Source organism: Patagioenas fasciata, chromosome 4 (assembly GCF_037038585.1).
Source record: "Patagioenas fasciata isolate bPatFas1 chromosome 4, bPatFas1.hap1, whole genome shotgun sequence".
NCBI classification, from domain to species: domain Eukaryota; kingdom Metazoa; phylum Chordata; class Aves; order Columbiformes; family Columbidae; genus Patagioenas; species Patagioenas fasciata.
In genome coordinates this window covers 39,656,380-39,672,546 of record NC_092523.1, presented here as the reverse complement: position 1 = coordinate 39,672,546, position 16,167 = coordinate 39,656,380, and the positions used below count along the sequence as shown (strand labels likewise).

Genomic DNA, 16,167 nt, shown 5'->3' with positions numbered 1-16,167 from the left:
AAGAAGCAAGCATAACCTGGCAAACCCATAAGAGTGAGGCTGAGCTTGCAACCCCTGGCATCACTAAATGTTGCTTATCACCAGTTTTAATTATTGAAGACTAAGTTTTTATCTCCCTTTTTCCCTGCCAAATGAAATTATCAGATTTTTCCAAAGTAAGGAGTCTGACAAGCTGAGGTGTTATGTCAAAAAGATCAGTATTTGTGTTTTAGATGTATTTAGGAAGAGGCAAAACCGTAGGGTGTTTTTGTTGTTCAGGTTTTTAAGATTCTTAGTATATGTTTCTAGTCATAAAAAAATTGCAAAGGTGCTGGTTTGGGATACAAATAGAGCCAGGTTATGCAGATAAGAGAATCTATAAACTGCTCTACTTTTGCAGCTTCATTTTATTAGGAAGTCAGCTGTCCATTTGCTTCACACTGGTATCCAACTGTTAAGATCTTCTTTCATGTCTGTTTCCCTTCCCACTACAAAAAAAAAATCTAATCATGCTAGTTTAACACTTTTTAAAAATTGCTTTCTATGCATAGTTTTTCATAATTAGTTGATATAGGAAACCCACTTGGCAAGGACAATGTTTATAAAATGGCATGCCAGAATGTTTATCTGGCCTTGGGCTGCAGGAACCAGAGGGTAGATGAGTATCCTGCAGTTGTTTTGGCCATGATTATATTGTGGATGGCAGGTTGCCAGTAGCAACTGCAGTAAAAGGTCCAGAGTATTAGTGTCTTCCTCTGTGTGATAAAACAGAGAACATTTGCACTTTCAGAACTGTCTCAGAGAGGATTTGTGGCAGATTTTGGAGGACTTGAAAGTGACAGGAAATTGAAGTAGATAAGCTGCTGGCAGGTTGTATGCCAACCTGTCCTTCTGTTGGCTCCTCCAGGCCTGGCACCACTGACGCTTTTTTTGCCCTTCTTTCTAGAACATTTAAAAGAGAAGCTGGAGGAATACATGGTCCGTTTTGCCAAAGTGAGGATTGTACGTACCAAGAAACGAGAAGGGCTCATTCGGACCAGACTGCTAGGAGCTTCGCTGGCTAGAGGAGAAGTCTTGACATTTCTGGATTCCCATTGCGAAGTCAACGTGAATTGGCTGCCTCCCTTGCTTAGTAAGTGTGTGAGTGTTGACCAGTCATTAAAATTAGAGCTTACAGCATAGCTTAAGCAATCAAAGTCATGTCCCACAATAAGCAGGACATACACTGTATAGAAGTGTTTCGAGCTGCTGTGTCTGAAGAGTCAGTATGAGAGAGAACTGGCGAAAATGCGAGCAGCTCCATTTTCTGGTTCTTGTGACTGAAGAACTGGTAGAATTTTGAAGTAGCACTTTGGTCTATTAGAGTTATGATTTATTTTATTATCACTACCACTAAGTACACCACTAAATCTAGTATTATGCTATGCCCTTACCTGAAAACTTTTGTTATGCAGGTATTGTACTCCTTCCTAGTCCTCCACATTCCATTAAAACAGCTTTTGCTGTAAATGTGTCTAAGACTGACCTCAGAGTTAAATCCAGTAACAACTACATTCACAATAGGAAGCTCAGAAAGAATGATTTGCTATTGACTTCTTTGCTGGATTTCAGCTGCAGCTGGCAAAGATCCATTAGTCAAAGGAATGGAAAGAATCAATTGTTGTAGTCTAGGATTTGACTTCAGGAAACAACATCCCCTTTTCTACAAATGTCCCCTTTTCTACCTGACTGCATGTCAAGTGTATGTGCTTTGCAAAACGAGTGCTTTTTTGCTAGCAAAACCAAAGAAAATTCTTAGTTTACTATTAAAGAAATTTGGTTAAATGTAATAGCGTGTTGTAAGTACGTGGAAGGATGGGGTTTCACCGATAAAAGCTTTCCACAGGCAGCCCTGACAAGTAGCCATTAAACACTCTGATGTATTCTACAGCCACCCTTCCTCTGCTTTCTGGTTTTGTCCCACTATACATAATACATTGCCACTACTAAAAAAGTCTCGAGATTCTCGCTCTTGTCCTCTGAAATCTTTTGCTAAGTTACTGCATATGAGATGTAACCCTTCTGTTTTGCTAACTCAGACATGGGAAAATTGCAAGTTGCAAAGCCAGTTCCTTTTCTTGCTTTCTTGTCTGAAAATAAGATAGAACTAGCTGTGTTTTACCTTATAAAAAATGGAAAATAAATAGAATGGTCACAAAGGATGCATAATTGTAGTTAAGTTGCATTTGGGTATTGAACCCTCAGCCTCAAGCCAGAAACTGGAAAGGTGAGAAGAAGCTTCATCAGGGACCAAGCCCCAGCTTTCCTTAGTTCTCGAGTGAATCAGATCTTTCTTGTTTTTCCTGTAGTAGAAATACTCTTAAGCTAACCAGCCAGAGAACCTAGAGATTAACTTTGAGGAACACTGGAGCCCAGGATCAATAAGCTTTCTTTTGAAAGAAAAAGTAGAGTAATACATGAAGAGGGACAAATACAGAGTGAATACACAGCTAATACATTTAAGGATGTCATGTGCCCTGTTTTCCAAAAGAGATAAGAGAACTTCTCATAAGAGTTAGGTGGCACATACTTACCGTACTCAAATCAGATGACACCTAACTATTCATAATGTATTTTTGCAAGTATTTATCTAAAAATCTCTCTTGCAATTCACTCAACACTGCATGTGACTGAATGTCATTCAAGGAAACCAAACCAGATGATATATTGGTTATTTATTGCTTTGAGGCTGCCTTATTTTAGCTCTGATTGTATGTGCCATGGGTAGTGAAAAATCCCCAACAAGAGCCCAGATCAGCCCTGCTCTGGAATGAAGACTGCCAGTCTTTGCTGAGAGGGGCAGTGCTTTCTGCTGTTTCAAAACAGTTGTTTTGTTTTGGTTTGTGTTCAAAATGAGACCTTGCAAGCTGGGGGAGAACCAAGAGCAATTGCTTAAAGATGGTTCTCAAAGTTATGTAGGCATCTAAGTTCAATTTTCGGAAGTGACTGTCACTTTTTTAGACCAAAGGAGGACCCAGTTGTTTCAGTGCTTGTTAGGTATCTAAATAGCTTTATGGAGCTGAGCCATAGTTGTTTTTAGTTACAGTACTTTGTTTTGTTTTCTTAAAAACAGGTGCAAAAATGTTTTTCTTTCTTTTCTTTAAGCTTTATTTAGTTTATTTCTTTAGTTTAAATGGGTTTCTAAACTGAGATAAGCCACTCTCAGATCTCAGAGTTTTGCCTGATGTTCATTGAGCAGGCAGCTGTAGTCATGTAAAAATGTTGGCAAACACAGCTGTTTGTTATAATTCCTGAGTAGTATAAAGTCAGCAGAAGGAAAGATGTGACTTGAATTCCAGGTGCTGTAGATGAGAGTCTGGTGTAGCGTGAAATCACAGTTATTACAGGTAAGAAACTGAGTGGCAAACCAGCTGAAAGGTGCAGGCACATCTTTCCTTCTGCTGACGTTGCTGTGGGAGTGGTAAGAGGGGAGATGGACAGTAGATCAGTAGTGCCATAGGCTACCAGAACTAGGTTTGTCTAAGCAGACCTTTTCCTGACCAAGAATTAAAACTATATCATTAATAGATCATGCTTAGCAAGTTATCAGGACACCTGATAGCTATAGCTGTCCATCTGCACAACATTTGTACGATGCATTATTTGCCAGGGCAGAGACTGAGAGTACAAGTACTTATGACAACTCAGTTAACTTGCTGAGTGGCTCATGTGTTGTCACCATTTGCAGTCACATATTTAAGTAGGAGAATAAGAGTATTTGCAATGTAGCATTGTTACTTTAACCAGGCCAATTTGAAACAAGCACTTGAATTAAAGGAGTACATCTTTATCAGAAAGAGAAAACCTCCATTTTTGAGATAGTGACTTATATTTAAAACTTCTATTTATTGTCACATGTGCACACTATGCTTGATAGTAAAAGTGCTGAATTCAAATATATATGGATATATTGCTTAAAATTGCTAAGGTGAAAGCTCTGAATAATATTCTCTCTTGATCCCTTGCTTTCCCTCAAATCTGCAAGATTTTTATATGTACGATGATACTTATCTGTCTGTTCTTCCTTTTATCTGCAGCATATGTGCATTGAAATAGCACATGGAAATTTTCAGACCATAGGAATTTGTGAGAGGATGATGAGTAAAGGCAATAGAAAAGAAACTGTAAAGCATTTCAGCTGTGACTTTCAGACAGTTGCATTAGGAGCAGGTGGGACAAAGGCAGCAGCATGTTCGCATCTGTAAAGCTATGATGCTAGCACTCCTGTGAAATGAAAGCTAGACCTTCAGCACTTTTTTCCATTTCTTACATTTGTATTGGGACTACATTTGAGCCTAAGTATATATGCAAAATTAATTATTTTAGGCATACTGAAAGAAACACTGAGACTGCAAGTTTAATTTCTTTGCCTTTTGGTTTACATAACTACAAACACCCTGGTTTCTTCAAAAGTCAAGATCTTCCTGTCATTCCTCATCATCTCTGAAACATTTTTGGGGCTGAGAAGTAAGTTCTGCAGATACACAAGAAGAGGCAAGTAAGCATCATCTTATTTGCAAAAATCTTGCAGAGTCGTAGGAAGGAAGACTGGGAATGAGTTTGAGCATTACTCAAATAATATTCTCTGGCTGTCTCTGCATGTGACTTGGAGATTTCCAATCCTTCAGTCTATGTAAAGGCAGTGGCTTTTAAAGATCACGAGAAAGATACTAATGTATTATGAGTCTACCTTTGACCTGCCCCAGCCAGATCGATCCCATTTAGTTTCTCTTCTCCAATCAATTTAGAAGGGGAGGATCAGAGATAGATTATTATAAGCTCTATAACTATTAGCAGGACCATCACAAGAAAAAGATTATGTAAAAATGACTTTACATAGTGATTACAGATAACACTACACAGTACCAGTGAATGTAATTATATTTGGCAATAGCAACAGTAATGCAGCCATTATGTCTGAGATGAGTTTCCTAGAATTTTGTGGAGGCTGTGCCTTAAATTTACTTCACTATTAAAGGAAAAGGATGTAAAAACCTGCTGAACTTCCAGGCACAATAGTTTCTTACTAGCAGTCAGCATTGTTCCCCCATTTTGACAGTCTCTAAGCAACAACTGAGAATAAATATGAAAACTACAGATGTTCTGCTAACATAATCTTTTTCCTTAATTTCAGTCCTTCAGAAGCAAGGAAGCAGAATCTGTATTATTAATCACTACACCAGTATTACCAGCTTTCCTGTCTAATATTTCCTATCTCATATTTTTTAGGGTATTATCAAGCACCAGTGAAATATAATCCTTAAAAATAAAAAACAACTCTTCCATATAGGCTCTACAATGTACTGAATTTTGTAAAGAATCTAGACTAACCTTTGGAGAAAAGTGTAATTATACTTGGAATTTTGAGATTTTGTTTTGTTTTTCAAGGGTTCATACATAATTTTTCAGTCCTTTCATGCCAACACAAATCATTTAAAACCATTATTCTTTTGCCTAATTCTTGCAGCTGGAGTATCTTCTTTATTTTTTTTTTTCTTTTTTTTTCTTTTTTTTTTGTGAAGAGCTCTATGGGATTAAGCAGTAGGATTCACCAAAAAAGGCTTGGGGCCACCCTGCTCATATATTAGAGACAGGAACTTGATTTAGTGTCACAGTTCTAAATGAAAAACAAAACAAGAAAAAAAAAATCCAAACACAAAAAACAACTTGTTTCTTTAGAAAACAGGTGAGTAAGAATAACACTGTGGGGTCTTTTTTATATCTCAAAGATTGGTTCAAGAAAGCACACAAGCCCTCTTTTGTTCCTCATGTTGGAGTTTGCCTGTAATTTGTAGCATTTGATCTCAAAGCTGATGCACACTAGAGCTGCAGGAACAGGGGCTGGATGGTTGCAGGGGCTGAGATTCACATTTGGGAACACAAATCTCTTGCAGTAGCTTGCCATATGCACTCCCCACAGCTAAAGGAGTATTTTTACATTTTGCTTGCTGGCTTGTTCTGTAGCTGACAGATTGAGGACAGAGTAGCAAAGTGACAAAGACATAGATGACTGGACTCCTATGGGTCTCACAGGGATATGCCTCCCTTTAAAGAACTGTAAATGCTTCTAATCATTGCCCAACTGCATTAAGTCTACTTTCGATAAAGGTTTGATACAGATTTGAAAAATGAAATTATTTGGGGGCCATAGGGAACAAGGCGAGCAATCTTCAAACATCAGAAAACCTGAGGGATTTGCTTTGCAGTAATATGATAGATGGCTTGACTAGACATGCTGTTTCCTATTTTCTGCTTTCATTTTTCAGACCAGATTGCACTAAACCACAAAACCATCGTGTGTCCTATGATCGATGTCATTGACCACAATCACTTTGGCTACGAGGCACAGGCGGGGGATGCCATGCGAGGAGCTTTTGACTGGGAAATGTACTACAAAAGAATACCAATTCCTCCAGAGCTCCAGAGGGCTGATCCCAGCGACCCCTTTGAGTAAGTAGCAATGAAGGGGGAAGAGTGGGAACATAAAGCAGAACAAGCAAAGAAGGTAACTGTGGCAGAAGAATCCAAGCCCAGAAATTTCCATGTGGGCCACTTCATACTAATGAGAGGTAGTAAAATAAGCTTCTGTACAGGTTTATAAAACCTCCAAACTAGCAAAAACATCAGGGCAACAAGTTGCAGAATTCACAAGCTATGCCTGGAAAAACAAACGTGCCCCATCATTTCTGTCTTAGTGGTTGTGCATGAAGGAACAGGCACATACTTGTAGTTAAGAGAAAGTATTGACATTGGACAAGGACTGAATGTGACTGGAGTTATTCTGTTTGTTCCACCGAACACTTCCTGAACAGACTTTAATGGTTTTTTTTGCTGGAGGTTGATTCAATACATGCATCAATAGCAGAGTCCACATTCTGCCAGCAGATGCTTTGTTTATGACTGATGATATTACTACCGTATATGTATTGCTGTAACATAAATACAGAGCTGTCAAACCTGAACAGTGCCAAGCTGATTTGTAAATAATTTTCAATAAATGAGCATCCTATCCCAGTTTTATATAGGCCAACTCAATCACAGGAATGATCTACTCTTCAGAAAGGAAAATACTTTTTTTCTTTACTTTTAATTACTCTCATGTAAGGATCGGCTGGGATTAATCCTCATCAGCAGAGAGATGACAGGCAGGCAGACGGGGTTCAAGGTGGCAAAGTCTGCAGATCTCTCAGGCAGCGTGCGTCCCAGCAGGGCTGGTAGTGCGACTGATGCTTCAGGTAGCCCTGGCTGCGGATTTTGGCAGTTTAAAAACTCAGCATTTTCCCCTCCCCAAAACAAAACCTGGAAATAACAGCAAGAGAAAACCTGTCTCTCTGGCCCAGACTCTGCACTATTTTGAAGTAACAAATCTGATTCATGCAGAAATTGACCCTTAAATCCAGGGAATGACCAGCTCTGCACTGGCAGAAGTGGGTAATTGCAGCATTCATTGGGCTTATTTTCATTACTCTGATTGATTGTTCCTTTTTACTTATCTCCATCTAGGCCCATCAGTCTTTACCTTGCTTTGGTGTAAGTGCTGATGAAGTACTTTCCATCAGCTGCCAGTGTGACCACTTCACAACACAGATGCAGCTAATGCAATCGCAGGACTGTGGAGCTGCTAGAGCCTCCATTGCTTTTCCACAAGTCTTTCTGGTTCTCTGAGCAGATGTGATTTCTTGCCACTTACTGGAAGTCACCTAGCACATTGTATAACTTGGTTCAGCATTCAAAGTTGGTGTAAGTAAAATTTATGTTATGAGTGTAGCTCAGGGTTGCTTATCAGCCATTGCACATGTTTGCAGTTTGTAGTTTGCATCTCAAAGACAAGAGAGGCCTGAGGAGCAGGTACGTGTAAGGAGACTTTTTAGAACAGATGAGACTTTGTGCAGTAGAGAACAGATGTGGCAGTTTAGCATGAACTGTTGTTATGATCAGCATGGCAGCAGCTGATACCCACCTTGCCCTGCCTGTGTGACCTATAAATCTCTTGTAATTTGAGTTGTCTCCTCAGAAAGGTGGAAATGCTTCCCAGTTTTTGTACAAATCAGGGAGAGTCTTCCTTTGTTTCCCCCATCCACATCAGAGCAGTGCAGGTGGAAAAGCAGCATTGTCCATGGGACCGCCATGTCTGTGCCCACACAGAGCAGCAGAATTGAAGGCTGGCTGAGCCAGGACAGTATCTTTGCTCAAAAGTATCTTCTGCCTAGAATGGAGAGAGTGTACAAGTATTTTATATGATCAGTATTATTTAGCTTAGGTGAGGAATTATTTTCTATTTCAAAGTCAGTACTCCTTTTCTCCTAGGGCCTTCTCTGTTGACACCTTGAGCTTGCAGTACCTTGCTTACATCAAGTATGGTAAAGGTTACAAACCATTTTAGATATCAGTAACTTAATGGACCAAGACAGCTTCTGTAGAATTAAAGAGACAGAACAGTTTTCCGTTAGATGCAAATACACTAAAACTAGAAATTACTTCAGCCAATACCATAATTATTATGTTGCTATTTAGTAAGAAGCAAGTCTGGGTTGTTTGGGGTTTTGTTTTAGGTTAAATATTTTGCTATTGGTATCTTAATAGCTTTATTTCTTGCCAGCAGCATCAGATCTGAGCTGATCTTAAATGAACTGGAAAATTGCCAGCGTTTTTAGCAAAACACCAGCAAATAATGGGTATGTGATCCAAAAATGGCACTGATGAGTTTTTTTCCCCCCTCACTTGAAATGCCAGCTCAGTATGTGTGTTAAGCAGAAAAGGTCACATCAGCTTAGGAAGTAATGTACAGAAAAACAGATCAAATGACAGAAAGTCTAAGAGCAGTCATTGTATTATCTGAATGATACATTTGCTTTCCATCTGCACATGATCAAAATACTGCTGCAGCAGGCATCACCAGAGTGTTTGCGTTTACACAACAAATTGAAGTGTTGTCAGGTAAGCTTTTGGTGTGACAGTAGCACAGAGCTTACTGATCTCCAGTGCCAGCTAAGCTAGTGTTTTTTTGAATTGATTTTCTCCCTTCTTTCTTTTTTTGAACCGTACTCTACAATGGCTAATGTTTGACAGGCACTCTCCTGTTAGACACCGTGTATCTGGATGCAGTCTTTCAGTTCAAAACCCTTCTTGTGAAGAGTCTGAACATTCTCATCTATTTGCACTGTGAGTGTGGGCATGGTTTACTGTTCACACAGCTGCAGTGCCGCTCAGGCAACATCTCCACCCTTTACTGTGACTGAACTTGAAGCTTCCCTCCATACCTCAGCTCTTCCTGATGTACACCCATACCCATTCTCAGGCCTTCTGCAGTTGTTCATGAGTAGCTTTACGCCAAGATTTGACTTGAAGTTTATGAATTTAGGACTGAACATATAACACTCTCAGTGTCACATTCAGGTATAGATACTATACAAGCACCAACCTGGGAGTCATATGACAAATTTATAACTGCTTTTGGATCAGGCTGCATTGATCTACAAAATTTATCATTTTCTTTCACATGTAGTTTGTCGCTCACCACACCAAGTTTCCCATACGTTTCACTGAACCAAACTATAGCCATATAAAACGTATTTTCAATCAAAGCTCCTATGTGAATTATTAGATGTTGCTCTGTGCTCATTGTAGTGTTTAAGAAATTTAAACAAGTATTCCATAAATGTATTTCAGGTAACCTTTAAGAATAGCTATTTTTCTGAAATATCTATGTTGTTTTTTCTCAAGATACATTGAATCCTTAAAGGCATCGAAATTGGACTTCACCCCTAGTAATGTTGCCTTCCCATCCAGAGACTAAATCTCTGAACTCTCTGTTGCTTTCCCTTTTTCGTGTGCCACAAAAGCAACAGAAATTTTATGTCACATTCAGCTGATCTGTCACACTTGCAGCTCACCATAGTTGGCTGTAGTGATTTTACTCTTGTGATTCACGTACAACTACTCCAACATATTTTGAGCGGGGCTTCATGCTATTTTTCTTTGATGCATTCAGAGTTGTGTAGATGATACAGAGCAGATTGGTGTTCTGATGTATTGTGGGACATTGTCAGACAATCATGAAATCATCATCATGTCATGATGATGCTCACTGCCGTGATCCCAGGGTCAATGATCATTCAGCAGAATTTGAGATAACTTGGGAAATTTTCTTCTAGCCTATAAGCAGGGAGGATGAGAGATGTTTACCTGCTTTGTGGCAAGGATCACCTTGGCTGGCTTATTACCTCTCCCTGGTTTGTTTCTCTGTCATGGCAGAGTTTTGGGAGCATTCCCTGATGGGACATACGGGTTTGGGACATAAAGAACATACTCTTGCATGGCTGTTTCTTTCTGTGGTACGAGTACTCTGCTCTCTGGAGGAGTTTGCCTAACCCAAGCAATTGCCACTTAAACTAATAGGGTAACCTTGTTACTATAATGGGCTGTGATATACAGCATGTCAGTTTATATGCTTTAATGACCTGTCTGGGCTAAAAGCTCTGTGGAAGTTTAAAGCAGAGGTTTGATATGCTCGAGCCTGCTAAGAATGGCTGTTTTTTATTTCCTGGCGGTGCTTGCATTACATCAATTCATGTTATCACATGCCTGATCTGAAAACAGGCATCAGCATCCGTTCAAGCCAGCAGCAACATATTTTTGACCAGACAAGAAAACATCAACAATTCAACTCAAAAAAACTATTTAGAAAAGCCAAAAACTAATTGAGAGGGTTAATATAGCACAGATCAATTAGGGTAGGAAAGGGCTGCTCAGCTCCTCAGAGGAGTTTTATGATGGTGTAACTTCATGATACAAGAGGGAGGGAAAGGTGTGTCTGAAACCTGACAGCATTGCTATTGGGTTACAACTCAAGATGGAAATCCTAACCGATGAGAGAAGTCTTGTGCCTCTTACTGGATGCCACAACTTCTAGCACCTATCTGAGAAAGTTAGTCGGTTTTTGGTATATGACCACTCCTTACTCTCCAAGACTTCCTTTGTGTTATATAACAGACCTGTCATCTCCAGACATGCCTGAAGGGAGATGAAGCTGAAGAATCATGTAATTCCAGCAAAGGACCAGAACAATACTTTGGCAAATACTGTGATAGACAAGGAAGTAGAAGCAACTTTGTAACATCTGATCACAGGATCACGGAATGTTAGGGGTCGGAAGGGACCTCAAAAGATCATCTAGGCGAGGCATTTTAGTTCTTATACTCAGCTTTCTATTTATAAAATAGAAATAGAATCACTGCACCATCGCAAGGCTACTTTGGGTGTGAGTCTGGCAAAGGTTAGGATTATATTAGAATTGAGGTCTCACAGTAAAACAGGATGCTTGTGATTTATGAATGTACATTTTGGTAGAATTTTGGACATGCTCAAGGTGTTAAATTAGGTGATCGGTACATTTTTCTCTTCCCTTGCATCACAGAATCTCAAAATTGGATGTGATATATGACCTTGATGTAGCCAATCGTGTGTTAGATTGGAAGATTACCTGGCACTTTCTATTGATTTGCATATCTAGAATCATATTATTATTATCATGCAAACTGTTGTTAGCATGCTCTTATTTGAATCTGACATACTCTCAGAAATACTCGCTTTTTCTGCAGCTCCTTACTTTCAGTATTTATACAGCCTTTTTACAACATGTTGGTGCAACGAAAGTCTTCGCTAAGACTGCATTTCAAATCTGACAAGTACTTTTACAATTTTATGATCATTTTCTGAAGTTTAGAAAGTGCTTTGGACAATGACTTCTGTTCTATAGCTGCCAGTGCTTTATAGTGTGTGTCTTTTATGGCTCATTTCTGCCTATAAACATATTCATAAAACCTCTCACAACTAGAAACAATCGTCTATTTTTTTTTGAAGCCTGACTATAATCTACTGTTTTGAACCATGCTATAGGAATGTTTGATGCAAAGGCATTATTCTACAGAGAAGCACTCTCCAACCAGTGTGAGTTTGTGTAATTTAAGGTTTTGATGTATTGTTTTGACAAGCTATGGTCTGTAGAAGACTGTTAGTGGAGATAACAATGGTGGAGATTACAGTAGCTTTTACAAACTGCCATCCACCCATGGCCCAACAAAAATCTCAGACTTTTTTTCAATGAAAAATGCTGACACTAATGTTTCTAGAGCTGTTAGCCTGCTACTCCACACAGGTATTAACTTCAGAGCTGGACAGGCTATATGGCTATATGCTGGGGTAGATTTTTATAGAGTAGGTCACCAAAACTATCAGTAATTAGAAAACTAAGTAGTTTCTGGACATTAATATTTATTCACATAAAAAATAAATGAAATGCTGGCCGAGAAGAAGGCAGAGATATGTTGTTCATTGCATACAAGTGGGCTATGTAACACTATCAACATGCTATTGATACAGATGACTTGGCTTTCAAAATTATAAAATCATATCTGAATGATTTTCCATGAAGAAAACAAAATCACCCTTTAGAAAGAATTATTTCTATTTTCAATTCTATATCTTCAAGCCATTTTCTCTAGAACTTTCTTGCAGAATTTGGTGACACCTATTGGTACTGAGAAACAGAAAACCTTCTCTTACATTTTATAGTGTTTACCAGCATAAAGTTGGGAGTGACCTGTGCATCTTCTTCCATTTCTGTTTGTTGTTGTTTTTTTTTTTTTGAAGAATGACCTATGGCTATCTAAAGCCCTTATCTGTGCTACAGTTGCTTCCAACAGAAGAGACAAGGACTAAAACCAATGACTAATTTTGTCAGACCCCTCAGTGTGCCAAGCAGCTTCCAAATCTGTACATTGATACAAGTTCTATAAGCGCTCATTGGCTCAAGTGTAATAGTACCCTTCAGCATCTGTACAGTATCTGCAGTTGGGGTTGGGGGAGGTGTGCGGGTCATTTCTGACGTACTCTGCAGGGTCTGCCAGATACTCCACAGTATCATGATGCTTCTCTTCCTTTCCCCTGCGATGCTTGTGGTACTTCTTGCAGAACTGGCGGTCAGCTACATGTAGCACAGAAGCATCTTTACCTGCCAATACATACCACCTGATTTGTCTATATTCTGACTATCCAGCTATCTTGGCATTGGACCCTGTTTGCCAAGAGGTGAAGAGGTTTTTCTGACTTCCACTCTGAAAAAATTAAGCTGCCAATGCAGTATGTGCTCAAGGCATGAAAAGAAGAGGTCAGGAAGAAACTTATGTATAGCCAGTGTTTCAGGACTATCCTTATTTGTAATATCTAACCAGAAACTTTCTTGACACAGCTTGAACATCTTTATATTTTTTCATGGACACTGTGCACTTAAAGGAGACCTTTTAAGTACTTGGGGACTTATGTCAGAATAGTTCACTGCTTTTAAAAAAATTATCTTATTTTTTTTCCATCTCTGTTAATAAGTCATGTTTTCCAGATCTCTGATTATTATCTTTGCTCTCCTCTGGATTTTTCCACACTGAGAGCAGACACTGGACCACCCAAAGCCTTTTCATTGCCTAGTAGAAGAAGCAGGTGACTTTGCCTGTCTTGGAGTCTATGTTCCTATTTATATTTCCTTGAGATTGTTGATTCATGCCAGGCTTGTGCTCTGTTGTAACCTTCATACAATTTTCCGCAGAACTGGTGTCTAGTCAAGTGTTCATCATCCTCCTCTTGTAATTCAGGTTTTACCTTTTTGAAGGCAAGGCATTTATCTTCATATCTAATTAAAGTGCCATGCCCAAAGAGGTGATGCATCTTCATTATCCATAGTTCAGTGTGATACTTCATACTTTAATATTTTGAATTTCATCTTTTTTGCCTTTGTTTACTTCACTTCTCAAATTTTCCAATATTTTGAATTCTGATTTACTCTCCAATTAGTTTACAGCCTATTGCAATCTTATTTGGACTCTATTTGACATTTGTGCGAACAGCACACTCTCTTCGAAATCCTGATTTTAAGAATGTCTGTTCGACTTGTGCTAGAAATCAAAATATGCGATTTTTCTGGCTTTCCAGCACTACATCCAGTGGTTCCTGCATTTTCCCAGCCAAAAATGCAGCATGTACCACGTCTGTGGCCCTGGAAAATGCGCATTGGATTTGGAAGCCATGCTTCCTGCCAAGCAAGCCTTTATACAATGGTCTTCCTCCTCATGCTTTAGATGGCACCAGATTTACAGCACAATGGCAGATGCCCTTCCAGATCTGAGATCAATATCTAGGACCTCATGGGCACATGTTCCAAACTGATACAGTTATGCACAAAGCCCTGTTTAAAGCTCCATGAAGTAGGGTTGCTGAATTGCACCATGCAGGTTTTTAATGCAACACTGAACTGAATCAGATGCCAGACAATGTTTGCAGATAGTTTCTCAGTACAATTACCATCTTGATGCTGGGTTATAGGTGGTTGCTTTTTAGTAATGGCTATCAGAACTTTTGGCATCTCTCTGACAATTATTGTGTCTCGTCCACATTTCTGTACTTGTGAGCCCTGGCAGTTATCTATGGATCAGAGTTTTTATCAGAGACTCAAGTGAGAAAAAGACAGTTAATACAAATTCTGTTTAAAAGACTAGGAGAGTTCAGTATACATATTGATATGACGAGGACCTTGGAAATAAGATCACATTTAAATTAACCGCAGACACACTAGCATCTGTTTTCTTTTTATGTAAGTAACCGAAATATGGTTATTCTAGCTGGAAGACAAGTTTTTCATGAGGCAAAGGCAAGTGCCTCCAGCAGCCTGTAAGGTGAAAATTATGGTAAACACTCCAAATTTTGCTGTGTTATTTTATTTATAAAACACTGTCCATATCTTTTGAGAGACCAGGAACAAATGAGACTCAAAACGGTTGGCATTTGTTTTCCATAATCTGCCAAGACAGTGTGCTGCGTTAGGGAACAGGATTTATAGATTAGCTTTGTTAATTTCTAAAGATGAATATTTCCTTCGTGGGAAAACAGCATATAACTATCTCTTCAAGTGAATTATTTGGAAAATCAAACCCTCTGATGTCTTCTCTTGTTGAGCTGGTGTGTCAGGGTTATTTCAGTGCTGGAGAGGCACTGCAGGCATTAAATTACATGAGGCCATTTGCCCCCTACAGAGAATGAGGTGCCTGCAAGGAGACAGGAGACTCACTCCATGTGCTCTCCTGGTTCTCCAGCAGGTTTAGCTGATTCTGCAGAACTTCCCTGGCTTTTTTTGTGCTAGGGCAAATAACCATCCTGTTTTCCCATGAGTACAAATGACCTGTGGATGTGCAGCACATTAGAGGTGGAAGAGATGGTGCTAAGCCAGGAGCACAGTGAGAGAACAGTAGCAACATTTTTCCCTTTTGAAGCATTGCAAATGTGCAAAGGACCTCTTGGAGTACCCAAGGAAAAGGTAAACAGCAGGGGAAGGCAGTAGTTTGGAGCAGTGTTTTCAGACCGCTGTCTGGGGACCTCAGGGTAGTGGTTTTGAAGAGACTCTGAGAAAGCACCAAAGGAAAATCAAACCCCCAAAGTTCTCAGCCCACTGGAAATGTTTCAGGTCCCCAGTTGGCTGCTTTGCAGTAGGTTTTAATGCCTAGCCCATTTGGTGCTGATCTTTTTTTGACAGAATGACAGTTTAAACAGTGAAAGTGTTCAAAGCACAATCTTTTTTTGCTCCTGACTTGTTCAAAGGGCATTCAGGAAAGAAGAGACTTTTGTTATAGGTTGCCTGTCTCCACAGTTGTAGTTACAATATATATAATTAGCTGCTATTGCTAAATTGTATGGGTCCTATTATTTCAGGGGTGTTCTCATTTGACCTTAAATCAAGCAGCACAAAATAAAGAAGTTTTTCTAAATGTCCAAATGTATTTCCTTATTTTTTACACTTTATCTTATACTACTGTAATTGTTTGCATTTCCATTTCTGCTAAATAGGGATATTATTATTGTTCTATAAGAGACATGTTAAGAGACATGATTACAATTTTTGTAAATCACAAGATATTATCACTATTGCAACCAATTTCCAGTATGAGTTCCTATAATGATAATTTAATAGAATCATAAATGTTTAACAACAGAATAGAGTAGTGTGACTGTCTCAATGGAATTGGTAATAAGTTAACATTCATATATCTACTGGAAGGTAATAACATGCTGATAATTCATGTCGGCATGAAAGGACTCAAAACTTTT

The 16,167-nt window shown here is 39.0% G+C and overlaps 1 protein-coding gene across 2 annotated transcripts in view; it reads left to right on the top strand.

Moving 5' to 3' along the window:
* Positions 1-16,167, top strand: part of GALNTL6 (polypeptide N-acetylgalactosaminyltransferase like 6) — a 456,378-nt gene that overhangs the window by 364,897 nt on the left and 75,314 nt on the right. Inside the window, exons 5-6 of one of the 2 annotated variants that reach the window (XM_065837689.2) lie at positions 926-1,111; positions 6,285-6,468. In XM_065837689.2, the coding sequence (XP_065693761.1) occupies positions 926-1,111; positions 6,285-6,468 (370 nt within the window). The remainder of the gene's footprint in view (positions 1-925; positions 1,112-6,284; positions 6,469-16,167) is intronic. The other variant, XM_071807705.1, reaches the window with a different exon arrangement.